Source organism: Aulonocara stuartgranti (assembly GCF_965226115.1).
Source record: "Aulonocara stuartgranti genome assembly, chromosome: 13".
NCBI classification, from domain to species: domain Eukaryota; kingdom Metazoa; phylum Chordata; class Actinopteri; order Cichliformes; family Cichlidae; genus Aulonocara; species Aulonocara stuartgranti.
Genome location: NC_138949.1, coordinates 35,843,743 through 35,862,434, shown reverse-complemented (window position 1 = coordinate 35,862,434; position 18,692 = coordinate 35,843,743). Strand labels below are relative to the sequence as shown.

Below are 18,692 nucleotides of genomic sequence, written 5' to 3'. Positions count from 1 at the left end.
TTCTGGTTGAATTTTAAAGCTATAAGTGCAGCTGTTCCCTACAAACAATGTGCAGGTAAATAATAACCAGAGTTGTGCAGTCAGGAAGAGATGGAGGGTGTTTGTAGACAGAGCCAATGGGAGTTCAGTGTTTGCGTGTGTTTGCACATCAGTGTGTCTGAGTGTGTGTGTGTGTGTGTGTGGGGGGGGGTTCGCCTCTCCTCTCTGCAGTGGACCTGTCGCACACAATACTTAGCACCAGATCAACCCCTCCCATCCCCGCACCCCCTCCCGCCTCTTCCCTATACTCTGTGTGGGATCAAGTCTCACTCGTCCACAGCCTTCATGTCTGACAGTACCGAGGATAGAAGAAGAGGAGGAAGACAGAGAGTGACGGCAGACACATTCTTCTGAGGTTTGGACGCACCCGGGGAAGTTTTTGTCCATGTCACCAGCAGACCTGACGCCAGGACAGCCATCAGCCTGCAGCAGAGCTCTTTGCCCTTTCCACGGATTAATTTAACTAGCCTGGGATTCCATGTAAGTGAAACTGCCCAACTTTCCCCGCGCCCCTTCAGTAATTTTGTCTTTTTATTTTTCAGCTTTTCTTGGTGTGTTTGAAATCCAAGTAGATTTTTTTTCCTGTGCATTAAAGTTCGCAAGACGACCAAAGTAAAAATTGAGAGGCTTCGTTAACGTTCTTCTGTGGGACGATTTGCACTTTTCCAAAATACACACGTTGTTTGTTCTTGGACAGAGTCAGAAGAATAAACCGTGAATAGCGCTTGGAACGCAAATAAAATCCCGTCTGCGTTCCTCACGAGCAGATCACTGTGCTGATGAAAAGCGACCGTTTGATGCTTCAGTTAAATCACAGTGAATGTTAACTTTATACACGGCCGGCGTGACGTGCTTCGAGTAAATCCGACAATTCGCACTTGGTACAAGAGAGCGGTGCTGTTTGCTGCAGCGCTTCTCCGTGGGTAGGTGTTCGAGGCCTGTTTTTCTTTTACCTCTATTTTTGTAATAACCAGAAAGATGATCATCTCGAAACGTGTTCAAACGACGGCGTGACAATATTTGAAAATGTGAAAAATATTTGTGAATGTGAGGAAAACTGATGGGAGGCTGCAGAGGCCCGAGGAAACCCCACGCGCGCGGATACTCACAAGCTTCACTCTGTATAATCACACTGAAGGGAATCTTCAAGGAAACAGCAGCAACAACAACAATAATAATAATGCTATTATTATTATTGTTATTATTATTATTATTGTTCCACAAAATAATTTTGTTTCATTCCTTTAAAATAACAAAAAAGGGAAAGAGCGTGAAACTGTCACTACAGAATAAACAGATCAAAATGTTCGATCACTATAAGCTCGCGCTGTTTATATTATTATTATTATTATTATTATTATTATTATTATTATTATTATTCCACAAAATAATTTTGTTTAATTCCTTTAAAATAATAAAAAAGGGAAAGAGCGTGAAACTGTCACTACAGAATAAACAGATCAAAATGTTCGATCACTATAAACTCAGAAGCTCGCGCTGCTCATATTATTATTTTTATTGTTATTATTATTATTGTTGTTGTTGTTATCATTATAAACATGAAAATCAAAGCGATTGTTCTTTTTTAAATTTATAAATGACCATCTTAGCGTTGCCCCTGCAGGCCTGTACTTTATAGCCTTTTTTGCATATGTTTTCAGATCCGGACATATGAAAATACTTACTTGAATTTGTTTAATCGAAGTTCACGTTTGGCCTCAGGGCACAATGGAAATATTTTACACCCAGCCGAGGGCCGAGGTGCTCCGCTGAGAGGCCAAGGTTCCAGCACAATGACTTATCAACATGTTTACATTACTTTTGTGATCTGTCGAAGTAATAATAACAATAACAACAACAACAACAACAACAATAATACTAATAATACTACTACTAATAATAACAATAATAATAACAACAATAATACTAATACTAATAATACTACTACTACTACTACTACTACTAATAATAATAATAATAATAATACAGACTTGGAGTTGACTGTCATTTGTGCTCCATCTAATAATAAGAAGCAGATCGCACACTGTTCAAACACAACCTTTAGTTATAAATGGACCCAGATTCACGCGCGGGACTTAACCCGGCCGTCTGTGAATAAAATCGCGAGTGTTTAGTATTCCCCTGCAGGTCTGAATTTCTGTTAACTAAAGTTGCTTCGCAGACTGAGCTGAATGGGTGAAATGCATTTTTTATCGGGCCTAATAAATTCTTGATGTGGAAACGCTCTGTACTGATCACTGTCGAGAGCTTCTATTGGCTCGCCCAACCAATTATTCCTCCGTGATTCTGCTGCAGGACTTCATCGGCCTCGCTCCCTCAATCATATGCAAATGGCTGTTATAGGAGGGCAGAAATTAACATCTACAAACATTGGACCGAAATTCCATCTGCCGCCTCTTAGGAGGAGGAGGCCCTTAATAAGTTCTCAGACAGCAAAGTGACACACATCTTAATCAACTCTTAATCCCAGGAATTAATTCTCAACGCGTTTATGAATAATTCCCGGGCTAATGTCTGCTGTCCGTGGAAATGCAAGCACGCCGCCGCGCGCACTGCCAGATGGACCGCCAGAACTGCAGAAATGAGAGGATTCCACTTTTTCACAAGTATTTATTGTATTATCGTCAGCAGATATATGCTTTGAGCTCGATTTCACCAGGCTGCTACTCATGCAAAGCGCTTCTGCTCATGCAAACTGTTGATTTGCGTTTACTTCCTAGCAGGACCCCCGCCCGCCTCCTCCAGATTACCCGTGTTTTAGGCTTTGTTTCAAAGCTGAGGTAGAGGTTCGAGTGTGCTCCAGGAAAGAGCCGCGGTCTGTGTTAGAAAGCAGAGGTAAGATCCGTGAAAAAGTCTGCTCAGCTCAGTGGTTCGGTCACGGGAGGCTGTGCGGTCAGTGATTAGTCACACTGTCAGCTGCTGAGGCCCGGCCTGCTCGTTAGCTCGGTGATAGTTTGTTGGACATACTGAGCAGGGAGGGAGGATGAGGGCTTTTGATTTTACAAATATAATCGAGCCCTTCATGAGAAAGTGTGTGTGAGTGCTGGTGGGTGGGGCTGTGGCACGTTGTTTTGGACAAAATGACTGGCTTGCATCACCCGCACTCGCCCTCACTGCCGAGCCAGCCGGCCTCTCGGGCCTCTCAGCACCACATTGACAGCAGGCCCCGCGTCCATCCATCACTGCCACGGCGGATATAGTGCCCCAAACTAGCTCACTGTCATTTCTGGCCAAAATACCGGACCTTGCTGATACTAAACCTGGGCGGCTGTTGCTCTGTCGAGTCCATCGCCGTTTAAGTGGCGTCTGTGGAGGGCTGTTAGCTTTAAAACAGAGAAGTGGCTCAACAACAATCCAGCGCAAAGGTAAACATCCATTGATGGTCTGCTTTTCAAATGAAAAGAGTTCATTATCATATAAGCTGATTGCCTGAATTCATATCTTGTTGCAGTTTTTGCTGCTTTTGTTTGACTTTTACAGTGAAGCCTATAGATGGGCCTTGAATGTAAAAGTGTGTGTTTGTCGTTGTTAAGTCATCCCGTTAAAGAAAAGTTGGAAAATAAAACAGTAACTGATCTTTTTAACCCACCGTCCATGTCAGAGTCATTAATCCAAAGCACTGAGGTCTCGCCCCCCACCCCCGGGATCCAGCTGTAGCTTCCACGCAGTGCTCATTTTCCCGTCTGTTGTGAAATGTTGTCACCATTGTCACGGATGCTCAATAAAAAAAAGAGACTCAAGTCTTTTTTCTCTGAAGTGTAGCAAATGTTGGTGGTGATCACACGAACGTGCTTTTTAAAGGCTGAGAAACAGAAGTGGAAGAAAACGTTGATTCAGATGTGGCACATGTCGCACACCTTTCATCACAACATGTAGGTTGGCCTCAGCGCAGCATCACACCCGCTGACACGATGTGAAGAGGGAGCAGGAAGAAAATGCAGTTGTATGTTTTTGTGTGTTGTTGTGCCAAACAGCATTTGTTCTGTGAACGTTAGTGGAGGACATTTGCATTTGTCAGGCTGAGTTTGGCGTTGTGTGGTTCTTTCTGGGATTACATTTAGTATTCTTACTTGATTTTGTCTTATTAAGCTGACCTCTAAATATTAGGACTTTATGTCCTCTCTGTAGGAGTCTTTAGGTGTGTTTTGCATGGAGCTACAAATATTTGCATAGACTCTTTAGGGCATTTCTGCCAAGAGAAACGGATTAGAACAATAGAATAAAGACAAAACAAGAAAAACTCCATGTGGTCACTGGTTCTACCTCCCATATTTCAAGAGTAGAGTATAGATGAGTGACAAATTAAAAGAAAACCATTGCTACATGTTGAGCCACCACACACACCCAGATTTCTTCAGTGCTCCTTATTGTAAAGATGAAGCTCTCCTGGGAGCTGGAACTTCATCTTGCTCGTTTAGTGTTTGATAGTAGAGCGTAATGTCTGCCAAGCTGGTCTAAAATCTCCTGTAGGTGTTTAACTGACTCCAGATGGAGCGACTGTAATGACCATAACACGCGATTCAGATCATTTTCATCTGCATTAAGCATTAAGTGAGCCATCACATCATATGGATGGAGGCACGGTCCTCCTGGAAGAGACCAGTCCGGTCAGGATAACCATTTCATTTTGACAAAAAGGTCAGAACAACTTTGAGCCCTTTTCTCAAACTTCTTTTCAGGCCATTGCTTTTAATGAATTCCTACCATAAAACAGGGGATAGTGTTTAATCCATGTTAGCAGTGGGATGGTGGTCTTTGATGCAACACCGCAGTCCGAGCCCTCTGATTTAACTCTAGCAGAATGTCAGGCCTGGCATAGTGGCAAACAGAGGACAGGGAAACACATTCGTGATGGAGGGGCTGAGGAGAGGTGGGGGTCACAAATACCCGTTCGCCTGGAAATCTAAATGTGCTGCTTCTAAGTATAAAGCTTGTAACCACAACGTTAACTACACACAGACACTGGCAACATCAAACGGGGAGCAGCCGTATCATCTTTTTAAACCTCTGATGACATGGATTCGCTGACAGTAGCCTCAAGACCTGCTCTGAATTTTCACTCACTAACCGAACGTGGAAAATGCAAAGTCAATCAAAAAGACGAGTAAACATTGGCACCGTGCTGAGTTTAGGGTGGGTCTTTATCCCTTTGATTCCCTTTTCTTTGATTTGATTGAGTCCAGCACTTTGCAGCTGACAGTAACATCGATGAGCCTGCACTGATCCGCTCGCTTCAGGACCGTTTCTACTGGCTTCATTTCTGAACCAGCATTTTGTGATTAAACCAAATCCTGTTTTCACCTCAAAGCCACAAATCATCCCATCGTTTTCTATAACTGCATTTTCAAAATCAGCTGCTTTCAGATTAATAAAACAGTGACCGACACTTTGACCTCACTGTCTTAAGTTTGTCTTGGAAATGTCATAGTGTGTTTTACAGCCAGACCTCTACAGCGCTCCCTGTGTATCCCAAAATAGAGCCAATTCAAGGCAGGTCTACTTATAGCTGCTTGTGTCAGCCTTCTATACAGGGGATCATAATCATAACCACAACCGAGTGTGAAAGGAAAGCTTGGAGAGAGAAGAGAGCATGTATCGACAAGTACAACAAATACACACAGACCCACATGAAACACTGTGATTCAGAGGGTGATACAAAGACGTCAGGTGATCCTCAGATGCAAAGATGATTGTATGCACATGATGAACCACACTGTGTGTTTGATTTGATGCACTTCAAGTCAGAGTATTTGATAATATTTTTGAATTTTTCACGATTATGAAAACTCAGTCCCTTCCTTTTTACATTAAAGAAAGGAGTTGTGCACAACACATGATGTTGGTAACATCAGTATTTTATCAGCTCTGTATGGATTATGGCAGCTGGACATGAGTCATAAATATAAAACTGGAGAAAACATGGATAAATGTTTGAACGGAGTCACGACTGTCCCTGCAGTAAGACAATATTAAAGAAGGATAATCATCTGAAATCAACACTGCAAACAATAAAGTAACAATATTACAAAATGATGAAAATGTTCTTGGAAATAGACGATTTTACCTTTTTAAATATTTTTTCTGTTGGTAGAATTGTAGATTTATCAGATGATAATTGTGGTCGCTGACCTTTAGGCCGCTGTTTCTTTCTTTATGCTGACTGCAGGTGGTGAAAAGTGTTCTGACCGTGTCTTTCGCTCCGTGTGTGTCTGTGTGCAGAGCCTGGTTATGGATTTTAACCTTCTGACGGACGGTGATCCCCGCAGCCCGGCGCTGTCGCTCTCAGACTCCGGGACCCCGCAGCATGACCCGGGATGTAAAGGCCTGGACCAGAGCGGTCAGTCTGATCTCTGTCTGACACATGACTGATGCACTGCGCAAATGTACGACTAAATGGTTTATTAGTTTACTCTAACAGCGAGATGATATTTCCGTGAAGATGACTGGAAAAGAAACTGGTGGTTTTCTGCTTTTTCTGCGGGCTGTTGTGTCTGCTGACCTCGAGTGTAATGTCATTACAGAAGTGAAGAAAGGCTCGGAGTGTTGCGCTGCGAGTGGAATTACATTCTGAGCCTTTTTCATTTGCGGGTGATTTGTGTCGGCGCAGACTCTCTAGGCCCAAACTCAGGCCGATGATAAGCTCTAATCAAACGTCGCTCAATCCGACTTTGAATATGAAAATGAAAATGAACCGCCGAACAATCAAACGTAATTCTCGCCGTGGACGCGCACCGGACCGGCGCCAGGATCGCGCGCTCTTTACAAGCGAGAAAACTGGAAAAGTTGCGGCCGTCGCCACATTTCTGTGTTTAATCACCAAAGCGACGAAGAACAGCTTCCCGTCAACTCTTCCGCCAATTTCTACGTGACCGTGAGACGGACGGACACCGAGAGGCGGCGGCTTCAGTTCCGTTCTTACAGAGAAACAAACTGTGTTTGATGAAGCTGCCACTCATCTTCGCTAAAATTAACCCACTGAAATTTTTATACGTTTCACAGACTTGCGTGACGTGACCGGTCGTACATAAGAATCATCGTCTCCGCTCTCTAAGGTCTGATCTGAACCCAGACACCCGTCTGCCAGTCCGTGTCAGTGCCGTGAGGCTGTGTGTTTATGTGTGTGTAACCCAATCTAATGGCTCCACTCCGCCACGAGATCCGTGGCACTAACAAACTGTCAAACACGCGCTATTCTAAAGAGAAATACGGCGCTCCCTCCGCAGCACCTGCTGTCGCCTTTTGTTCTCCTGCTTCTGTCACATTTCTCATCCAGTTAAAACTGCTTATTATTATAATAATAAATCAAAGAAAGCTTTTAGTTTGAAGGTAAAACTCAGTGTTTAAAGTTCAAAATCTAAATCACACAATTTATGAATTACAAGCCTTTACTCCACAATCAAAACCCAAAATAACTCTACTTCATAAACAATGAATACATTGATGCCAGGTCACTCATGGAAATGAGATTTTAATCTCAATGAGATTTTTTACCTGGATAAATAAAAGACTAATAATAATAATTATAATAATAATAACATTAAAGTCTGGTCATAACTTCCATTTACCAAACACACACACACACACACACACACACACACACACACACACACACACACAGGCTATTTTCTATTTTATATATATGCGTGTGTGTGTTACTTTCAGTTTAATGTTCACGTGATCATGAACAAAACATACAACCTTAAGCTCTGTTATTCTGGAGAATAGGTTGCCACACCTCACCACACCGAGCTGACGCCTATGCTGCAGGCGTAACTGAACGAGTGTGCGGTGCTACTGGACGCTTTCTCTCTGGATAAAAGGCTCCACTCCTGTAAAACCTGACTGGCTTCTGAAAGCTGGGATCTGGACTCGTCTACGTTTAGCAGCTCATGTCTTTTTCTTCTTTCTGTGAATGCATCTTGCTCTTTGTTTTTTTTCCCAGCTGTTGAAAAGTAATTTGGTTAAAAGCTTCTTGAAGTTGTTTTCCGTATTAAAATCTCAGAGAGGCTGACCTGGAAGGACTTTGTCATGTCGGCACATTATCAGTCCGATTGCTCCTATTGTCCGTCGCTGCATTACTCTAAAAGTCGCTGCCCTTTCGTCCGTATTGTGTTATAGATTCTGGCCTTAAGTGACAGCTTACCCAGTGTCAGTTTACTGCCAGATAGCAGCTTCAGCTTATTCATTTGGTCGGTGGTCCCTTGGAGCCTGCTTTTAAACCCTGCTGATCATTTTGAACTGCTCCCAGAGAGCTAAGCCCTCACCAAACAGAGCCCAACCTGCCCTCGTCACAAAAGCCTGATCCACAGGATTAACTGGCCAACTAATTTCACTTCTTTCTGTGAGGTCCTCAAATTGCAGGAGTCAGATCTGTCAGAGAGGAGGCCTGGCAGACATAACATGCAGTCCCTTAAACACTGCACTGGGGGCGAAATGCAATCACTCTGTTCTCCTGCACATCTCTGACCATAATGCACTGTTTGCAGGCATTCCCTGCAGGCAACACGATGTTACGTTCTGGGACAGAGCGATACCATCTGATGATTCTCTCACATTATTATCCAGTCAGTTTCAGCTGGTCTGGATAGTGCCGGAGCCATCCAGCATGAAAGGTGTCAGAAAAATGTTTCCAGTGTCTCTAGCTCTCTCCGAAGCCAGCAAAATCCCCATTTTGGGAAATCACTGTCCTACGGCATCCGGATGATTTCCCAGAAAAGAACCTGAGCGTTCAGTTTTTCTGGTGTCTATATTCAAACAAGTAGGACATGTTTATAAAATAATAAAGTACATTTCCTGTGGTTTTTCACTCTCAATCTTTTCTTAATGATTATTAATGGATGCTGGAAGCGCATCAAAAATACACAAGTTCAAATGCAGAGATGGTCATGGAAGTGATGCGTGGTTGCTGTGCGACAACCCAGCAGCAACCCTGAAACAGCAGCTGTACTGCTGAAGCTTTAGGATGCAGGAAACCCAAAACTCAGGCATAAACCGAACTGGGAACAGTAAGAACAGAAGCACACACAGCACAGCCTGGGTGTAAGGACACGACAAGGAACAGAGGAAAGGTAAGGGCGCAGAGAAAACACCTGGGGGACACAATCCACTAATGAGCCAAGAAAGCCAAAGCCCAGTGTGACACACATGGAAACAGGGACTATCAAAATAAAACAGGAAACGCACGAGCTCGGCATGGACAAAAAGGTAAACAAACAGACTTCTGGAGACGGATACACGTGAACAGACTAAATACAAGAGAAGTGACACAGGAGCAAGGGAACCCCGAGAGCACTTAACCAAACACAAAGTAAGACGTGGAAGTATGATAACAGAAGCACAGGCAAGGATGGCCTCTGTAATCACAACGTGGAACGGACTCTGAATGTCAGGAATACAAGTCCGAACAGAGCCGGGCCGCGGCACTCCTTATGTTCACGCACACTTCCAGAGAAACACTTTATTTTTATGATCCGGGGCAACAGGAAGAGCAGTTTGTAAATATCACAAAAAAGAAAACAACAACAAATAAAAACATTAACACTGCTTCTGCCAACTATTTAACACACAATATGACTATAACAAATATCACTGATGTTAAAGTCTGTTTCTGTGTTACTCGGACGTTAGCTTGCATGTTAGTTTTGTGACATTACTTAAAGTGAAAACACTTCAGATTTATCTACATAAAACCACTTTGTTTCCTAATTTATACAAATTTAAAATTTGCACGTTAATTTGCACATGTTAACTTTACTGCATAACAAAACTGGATCTGTTTGCACTGGTTTAATGGTTAAATGGGTCCAGTCAGATGGGTGCTTGAAGCCTGACTCCTCCTGTAGCCTCTCACTCAGTGTTTGAGTATTAGAGAGTACTTAGACATGGATGTAGGAGGGACATGACTGTATGTATGACTGGATGACCTTTACTTGAAAGGTACCATGTGACCACCATTTACCAGTTATAAATGAGATGACTGTGGGTATAAAATGAAAACCATTTGTTAACTTCCTGAGTACGAGTCAGAAAAGCATAGATGCTGAATGAACTGAGAAACCAGCAAACACTCTTGTTTTCATGTATTTTACTTAAAGGTTACAGTCAATAAATGTTTTATACATATTTACACATTTCTGTTATTTGAGAAACGAGTTCCTCCTTGTAGGTGTGGTGCTGATTACAGTGATGTACAGCAGGTGTAGTTGGTGTTAAATGACTTCTTATGGATTTGTTGATTAATGCTGATCAGTTTTATTGGCCTTTATTACTTACAGCGAACATATGACAGAAATCTGAGTCACTGTGTCCACAGCTGCTTTCATGTGGTCTTGAGTAGAGTACAGTTATGACTGTGAGCTGATTTGCATCGTCAGCCACGGCAACATGCAGTTATATGCATGTTTCTTCCTTTTAAAAAACGGGTATGTTTAATTCTAATCATTACTGTACAGTCATGTATGAACCTTCACGACCAGCCGTTTGATAGTCTATAGAGTCGTTGCTGTCACTTCCTCCTTGTGTCTCATGCAATGTGTTATACCCTGTGTGTCTGTAGACACAGAGAAATCCCAGCAGAACCAGCTGGACGAGTCCAGCGCCGAGGACGGCTCTCTGAAGAAGAAGCAGCGGCGGCAGAGAACACACTTCACTAGCCAGCAGCTGCAGGAGCTGGAGGCCACCTTTCAGAGGAACCGCTACCCTGACATGAGCACCAGAGAGGAGATTGCAGTATGGACCAACCTCACCGAGGCTCGGGTCAGGGTGGGTACATGAGTGCTGTCATGGTGGGGAGAGGGAAGCCCTGACTGTATTTTGTTCCAGTATAGGTGACAAGGCTGCACAACATGTTTCCAAGCATTTCCCTGCATTAACGTTTGGTGGCCTTTGACTGTGTCCCCCAAGTGTGCAAACTTATTAACTGTGACCTCTGCAAACCACAACTTTAGTGCCATTGTCAAGCTTGGCAAAGTTAAACCTGCTACTTCTAAGTGTGCGTTCACAGTGACTGCAGCACTGCGTGAAAAATCGTGATCTCCTTAATTTGAATGGCGTCAGCCTGCACAGGAGAAGGCAGAGTGCAGAGCTCAGGCAAATAAGATGCAGACGTCTCCTCACAACATGTTGTTGTCCAGCAAGTCTATGAGCCAGTCCCACAGATGAGTCTGTGATGGGCTACTGTTCATAAACAATAGTGACAAATGGACTCTGACATATTACTCTGCTTTTACTTCAGGGTGGAATTATTCTTATTCTAATTTCATCAAGTGAAACGAGCCTTTTTAGCTTTGTTGGCTCTTCAGAGTTTGAACCAACTTTCTTCTGATTGGCTGCAGGTGGGAAGGTTTGTGTGCACACAGCACGAGCTGAAAGGACCACATCAGAAATATCTCCCTCACTTTGTGCACCTCCAAAAATTCAAAGGCAGAAAAGTGTCTTTGCAATCTGGGGGGTTTAATCCTGTCGGATCTTCATCTGCTCAGGAAAACACTTTACTCTGTAATACTGATTGTAATCTTTAAAATTTATGTTCATCTGTAAAGCTGGGGCAGAATTCATGATTTTAGCACAACTCAAGAACGGGATACGTCAGTCTTCTGTGTGCACCGTGCTATTCAATGTTGAAATATGTCATTAACAAATCTGCCCCCATGGATGTGACTCCATGTAATTAGCTGGGTAAAACATTTTGTTCCCTTCACCAAAGCGTGAGTTTGGACAATAAACCTAAATGTTAGGACGTGGCCACACCCACTGGTTTGGTCATTGTAGCTATATGAAGCAGGAGGACACACATTGTGATGGATGACAATACAATCGCTGGCCTGCCTGACAAGTAATGGATCAAATTAATGTTGGCTGTAGGAAAGGTCACATAGCACGCACGCTCAGCTGATATTTGGAAAGGACAATAGAGCGCACATCGTGTCGTTCCTAACGTCCATCGGTGGAATCTAAAAACTCTCGATGCGGACCGTTGAAGCAGATTCCTCCATGTTCCAAAGATTTCATCTGTCAGTGTGATTCGTGTGATTTGTCAGGGAGCTATTGTTAAACATCAAAGCTGGCTGTGCTGTGCCAGTTTTTACTTAAAGTGACTTTAAAGCGAGGCAATGACAGTCATGTTTCCAACTAAAACATGTATTTCAGGATGTTGTGCGTGTGGGAACAATCACTGTGGATCCGAAACAAAGTGGTTTTGTGGCACAACCTGCCCCCGGTGTGCGGTAACCATCCAGTGTAGTTGTAGGATCTGGTTTTGTGTGCAAAGTTCACCGTAGCAATCACAGTTAGTTTAAATATGTCTGTGAAGGTTCTCAGTCATCACAGTCTAAGGAGCCCGGAAAGAAAAAAGAGTCTGGACTTGTTTGAGTTACTCATAGTGCAGCTTACAGAGCGCTAAAACATTTCATCTGTAAATGTTCACACAAAACAAAAGTTTGATTTTGTTGCCTTTCAAAGTAAGTTTGAGAACTTCTATGTGCTTCATTCTTGTGCAATGAGGCTCTCCTCTCTGCAGGATAAGGAAAATGGTTGACTCTTTAAAAATGTGCGGTCACATGACCCACTTCCTCTATGGTTTCGTAGAAACAGGGCGTGGCACAGATCACCCCACTGTTGATAAGACGGATTCTTGGGTAAAGAGCGAACTGATCATAAAGAACTTCTACGTGATGCATTATTGGTTTTCATTTCATTTTGGATCAGCGTGATCTACACTGACTGTATGTTGAACTGAACGCTGACATCAGCAGATTAGCAGACTCATATTTTTGGATTTGAAATGTGAAATACACCCCATGAAATACACTCCGCATCAGGGCGTGGCCGGCCTTACACTTTCATGTTCTTGTCATGGCTTTGTGTCAGTCTTAAATTAAAAATTATAATCAAATGTTCAGAGACTCGGACAAATCCAAGGTTGGTTTCAGTGCAGGAGATTTAAATTGACTGTCGGTGGCATATTCAGCGGCAGGTAAGTGGGACTTTAGTCGGGGCGTGCGGTAAATCAGTGCTGATAATGATGCTGGATGAGAAACGTTTGTACAACTCAGTGAATGTTGGTGGATGGCAGCACATTTTGTAAAGACATCCAAAGTATTAGATGTAATGATGATGTAAAGTGCTACATGCCAGTACTCGCCTTAAATCTATTGCAAACATTGTTGATTCCTGGTCTAAGGAGAGTTAAAACCTAACAGATAAATGAAGCTTTTAACCTGCTTGTGTGGCTTAATAGAGTCGAGGTCTCAGAGGTCAGCACGTTTGGTCTCTTACTCTAAAGATGAGACTAAATTGAATAAACAGCTCCCAACAGTCAGGAGTGCTCTGGGTTTGCTAAACCTGTAAACTAAAGCTGGCAGTTGTTGAGCGGGTTGCTGTGAAACCTGATTATTGTTTGGTAGGTTTGGCTTTCTGACAGCTCGGGTCAGTCAGGTGACGCACTAAAGACGGGCCCAGTCTCTGCACTGGTAAATGTGTCAACAGACGAAACTGGGTCAGAGTTTCTGTGGTGACTATTTTTCAGGCACAGACAAAAAGTAACAAAGTGGAGTACGGTAACCAGTCCATCTCATCAAATGTGTCTCACTGTGGTTTCAGAGGGATCGTTGGATTTGTGTATTTATTTCAGCAAAAGACGCATAAAAGTGAAAAAAACCTCTCTCAGAAACCTTCAAACAGCATTGCAGACGACTCTCACAAGCTTGTCCTGACACTTCTCTGTTACTGTAGGATCGGGTGATGCACAGCATGCACCAACACAGAGGTTCAGGAGGATTAAAGCAGCAGAAAACGTGAATATGACAGACATGTGGTTCTGAACAGATCACCAGGAAGCAAATATAAAGTGTTTTTCACAGACATGTAGTCACAAAGCGCTGTGCATCACAAATGAAAACGACAGGAATAATGACAATAAACTCATAGGAAATACAGTTAATAAGATAAAAAAAACAAAACAAGGAAAAATACAGAAAAAAAAAAATTCAAACAAAACAGAATAAAGAAACAAAAATGTTTGTAAGGACTTTGAGTCCATAGAGTCAGCTGAACAAAGTCTTTGTGCTGAAAAGCTCCGTCACCCCGAGCTTCAAGGGTAGACCGCCCGCAGGGGCGAGACGGGAATTAAAATATATATTTATATATATGTAAAATAATTTAAAAATGACTTCTAAAATCTGCAGGAAGCCAGTGTAAAGAGTATAAAATAAGAGCACTGAAGCACATTACTGATCTGGCAGTGGTATTTTCTATAGCTTGGAGATGTGACAGAGAAGTGGCTGAGTGGAGCGTCACAGTCATCTGTGCACGATATCAGAAATATATGCACAATTTTCTCCGGTTCAGCCGAGGAAACTCGAGCTCACAGTTTAGTGTTGCTTAATGAAAGAAACGGGGATGTGAAATAGCGTTTACATGTCAATCAGAGTGAATCAGATATTACACCAAGTATTTATATGGATGGTGGAGTGTGTCAAACACCATTGTTCTGCAAAGTTTGTCCAGAAATGTAGCTACAGAAGAACTCCTCTCATTTTGAAAAACCCTAGATTTGAATTTTCCACTAAAGCTTTAATCCGATATATATCCTCCAAATATAGGGCCATAAAAGCACCAATGTGACGCTTGCCCTTCCCTGACATTTCTTTCATTGAGATTTCGCAATTCAAATAAGTGAATTATGAGTTTTAATAAGCCTTTCCTAATATGACTGTTTGACAGTACACTTACTGTCTGTGATCATCACGTATTTCAGAGACTGTGGGTTCGTGCGCACACAATATTACTGAGTATTTGACAGAGAGTTATGGTTAAGAGACAGTTTCTAACTTTCTTGGTCCTTCGCTTTTGTCTTTGTTATTGAAATAAAATTATGAGTGAAACTGTTAGACGTCAACTTTCAGATAAATTACATCTTCCTGTCTGTGGCATTTCATGCTGTGTGTTTCTCTACAGTTTAACCTTTTCTACCCTCAACATTACCTGTTGGCTCTGTCATTGCAAATGAACTTTCATGTAACTTCCACAAAACAATAAAAAACAAAAAGAATAAAAGTTTTTTAATTAGAGCTAGTCTTAATTTGATGTAGCAGCTAAAATAAGTATTAAAATGTTACCAGTTTTCTAAGTAAATATATTTGTAAATGTGATACAACAACACATATAAAAGGTGTCACACAAGGAACATCTCATGATCTCAAGACCTCTGCAGCCTCACTGCTGCAAAACATACTGATGGCGTTGGTTAAAGAAGAAAGGACTGAAGGTGCCAGCGAGCACTGTTGGGGCCATAGTGTTCCCACAGTGTTCCCATAGTGTTCCCACAGTGTTCCCACAGTGTTCCCAGTGTTCCCACAGTGTTCACATAGTGTTCCCACAGTGTTCCCACAGTGTTCCCAGTGTTCCCACAGTGTTTCCACAGTGTTCACATAGTGTTCCCACAGTGTTCCCACAGTGTTCCCACAGTGTTCCCAGTGTTTCCACAGTGTTCACATAGTGTTCCCACAGTGTTCCCATAGTGTTCCCATAGTGTTCCCACAGTGTTTCCACAGTGTTCACATAGTGTTCCCACAGTGTTCCCGCAGTGTTCCCACAGTGTTCACATAGTGTTCCCATAGTGTTCCCATAGTGTTCCCACAGTGTTTCCACAGTGTTCACATAGTGTTCCCACAGTGTTCCCGCAGTGTTCCCACAGTGTTCACATAGTGTTCCCACAGTGTTCCCATAGTGTTCCCACAGTGTTCCCACAGTGTTCCCATAGTGTTCCCATAGTGTTCCCATAGTGTTCCCACAGTGTTCCCATAGTGTTCCCATAGTGTTCCCACAGTGTTCCCGCAGTGTTCCCATAGTGTTCCCACAGTGTTCCCGCAGTGTTCCCACAGTGTTCACATAGTGTTCCCACAGTGTTCCCATAGTGTTCCCATAGTGTTCCCACAGTGTTCCCACAGTGTTCCCTTCCAAACTGGCAGATGTACAAACATCCAGAATGACCACACAGTGATATCTGTGAGTTAGGAGATGCTGAGCATTGTGTATTGTCCTAATTATGATGAGTTATGTATACCTGTGTTTAATGGAATTGTCTGGGTTTATTAATGACGACAGAATAAAACAGTGTTTTGGGGTTACAATACATATACGTATATGTATGTTTTTATAGATGTTCCAAAAATGTAACAAATACAGACAAAATGTAAGGTTTTCTTCTGAAAAGAAGGCAGCTGTAACGATTCACTGTCTGAGCTTGTTTGTCTGATGGTTTCTATGCAACCTGACTGTGGAGCTGCAGCTTTCACGAGTAACTGAAGGATTTAAACCAGGAAAGTGAAGCCAAAAAAGAGAATTCAGAACATGTCCAGCTGTGTTTGTGAAAAAAGAACGTTTTGGATGCCAAAACAATGTTCTTATGCCTCACACTGACCTGTTCATACACACACTGTATGAACTGTAACATATAACTAGCTATTTTTGTGCGTCCTAGGTATGGTTCAAGAACCGGCGTGCCAAGTGGAGAAAGCGCGAGAGGAACCAGCAGGCAGAGTTATGCAAAAATGGCTTCGGTGCCCAATTCAATGGACTCATGCAGCCCTATGATGACATGTACACGGGTTATTCCTACAACAACTGGGCCACCAAGAGCCTAGCAGCAAGCAGCCCACTCTCTGCCAAGAGCTTCCCATTCTTTAACTCAATGAATGTAAGCCCCCTGTCATCCCAGCCCATGTTCTCCCCACCAAGCACCATCCCCTCCATGAACATGGCCTCTAGCATGGTGCCCACAGCAGTAGCTGGAGTTCCTGCTACGAGCCTCAACAACCTGGGCAATCTCAACAACCTCAACAGTCCCTCAGCACTCAACTCGGTAGCAGTGACCGCAGCCACCTGCCCCTACGCCACCACAGCCAGTCCCTACATGTACAGAGACACCTGTAACTCCAGTCTGGCCAGCCTGCGGCTCAAGGCCAAGCAGCACACCAATTTCGCCTATCCAGCAGTGCAGAACCCCGTGTCCAACTTGAGCCCCTGTCAATATGCTGTGGACCGGCCAGTATGAACTAGAAACTCTGACTCAGTCAACCAGCTGTAAACTCACTGCTACCCCACTTCACATCTCCTTAGTTCCATCTGTAACGTGGCCGATGCACAGCAGACTGCCAGCTTGTGTGTTCATGGTACACAATAAGAGTTATCTCCACAACTGACACAACAAATAGACGTGTTCAGATGGACCACTGCGCTTTGTCGCTGAACTGACCAACTGCTTCAAATGATTTTTAAATATTATTGTTCCTTTTCATTTTTGCCTTCTTTTGAACTGCATGATTAGAATAAATGTAGAAACCAAGGCTAAAGAAAACAAAGATGCTGCAACTGGACTGCTGCTGGCCCACAAAACCCTTTGAGCTGCAGTCTTCGCTGCAAAGACAACTGGAAGATGTATATAGTTGAATTTTTCTGTTTGTTTTGTATGTGAAAAATATATCAAATGTAGTACGGATGACAGGAGCATGTTCTACAAATACAAAGGCCTAGTTTGATGTTCTATGAGCACATTCTTTAAGAACTTTATTGTGAATTCCTCGACCGTTGAAGGATCATAGGTCAAAGGTCGGCTTGGAGAGGTGACAGGTTAGTCCTGAAATACGAGCACAACCTCGAATTTAAACAAACAAACACACACACATGCACCAGAATGAGCAAGAAGTTTCAAGTAAATATAAAAAGCCATTGAGTATATAGATTTGTGTGGTGTTATACAAAGAAAGTCCATGACTGTAAACATGTATGTAAGAGTGCAGTTGTTATAACAAAAAACCAAACAAAAAACAAGCGAGCTTTCTTCCTGGTGTAGCCTGCTTTGTCTCATTCATGAACCAATTAAAGGATCCGATTCTATGAACCGTGGAGAGCATCTATCACTCCGTTTCTCTCATTTCAAAGACGTGACACGAACTAAAACATGCTGTTCTCAAAGCAATGTGCATGATGTGATGGAAACAGACTCACCTCAGCAGCAAGTAGCAGGCTGGAAGAGAGTTCGATGGGAAATAGTGCTCACTGATATGTTTGACCTACAGTGTGAGTGGTGCCCACAGGAGATCCAGTAACGCTGAGAGAATTCACAGAGACGCTGCCAGCATTATATAAAGGCTTTGAGGAGCAGGGTGTCCCAGCAAAGTCAGAAACAAGGAGTTTGCATCAACATTTCCACTGCTGTTCCCTTTATCGGACTCATTCAGCTTTAAACCACAGGGTGACTTTATCTCGAGTGGGTTTTAACACTGAAGCACTGTGAAACTCCCAGAATTAATATGGAGAGTATGAAGAAAATGAAGACACTTAAAAAAATCATTTTATATAAAAATTAAACAAAAATCTTAATATTCCTTTGATTATGGACCGTGAGGCAAATACAGAGTTTAAAGAAAAATCTCTATGAATATGTTTAGATCTTCTAACACAATTTTCAGCATGTTTTTGTGACACAAAGTCAGAAGCCATAAACAAAAAGCAACAATCAAATGCCACACGTTTACAGTAGGAGCCTTTTACCTTTTCAGTGCTTTTCTCTCCATCACTTTTAAGACAGTTTTTACTCAGAAGACTTACCAGATGAGCGTGCTTTGGAACAA

The 18,692-nt window shown here is 42.7% G+C and overlaps 1 protein-coding gene across 6 annotated transcripts; it reads left to right on the top strand.

Moving 5' to 3' along the window:
• The first annotated feature begins 276 nt into the window (after nt 1-276).
• pitx3 (paired-like homeodomain 3) lies at nt 277-17,955 on the top strand. 6 transcript variants are annotated; one of them, XM_082556955.1, is made up of 5 exons: nt 277-519; nt 2,781-2,895; nt 6,280-6,397; nt 10,616-10,821; nt 16,541-17,955. In XM_082556955.1, exons 3-5 carry the CDS (start codon nt 6,289-6,291, stop codon nt 17,111-17,113), a joined length of 888 nt encoding a protein of 295 aa, XP_082413081.1. In that variant the 5' UTR covers nt 277-519; nt 2,781-2,895; nt 6,280-6,288; the 3' UTR covers nt 17,114-17,955. The 6 variants fall into 6 exon arrangements, with proteins under 6 accessions (XP_082413081.1, XP_082413079.1, XP_082413078.1 ...); XM_082556957.1 differs by lacking the exon at nt 277-519 and adding an exon at nt 2,518-2,666 and having other exon boundaries at nt 2,784-2,895; XM_082556953.1 differs by lacking the exon at nt 2,781-2,895.
• Nucleotides 17,956-18,692: the final 737 nt, after the last annotated feature.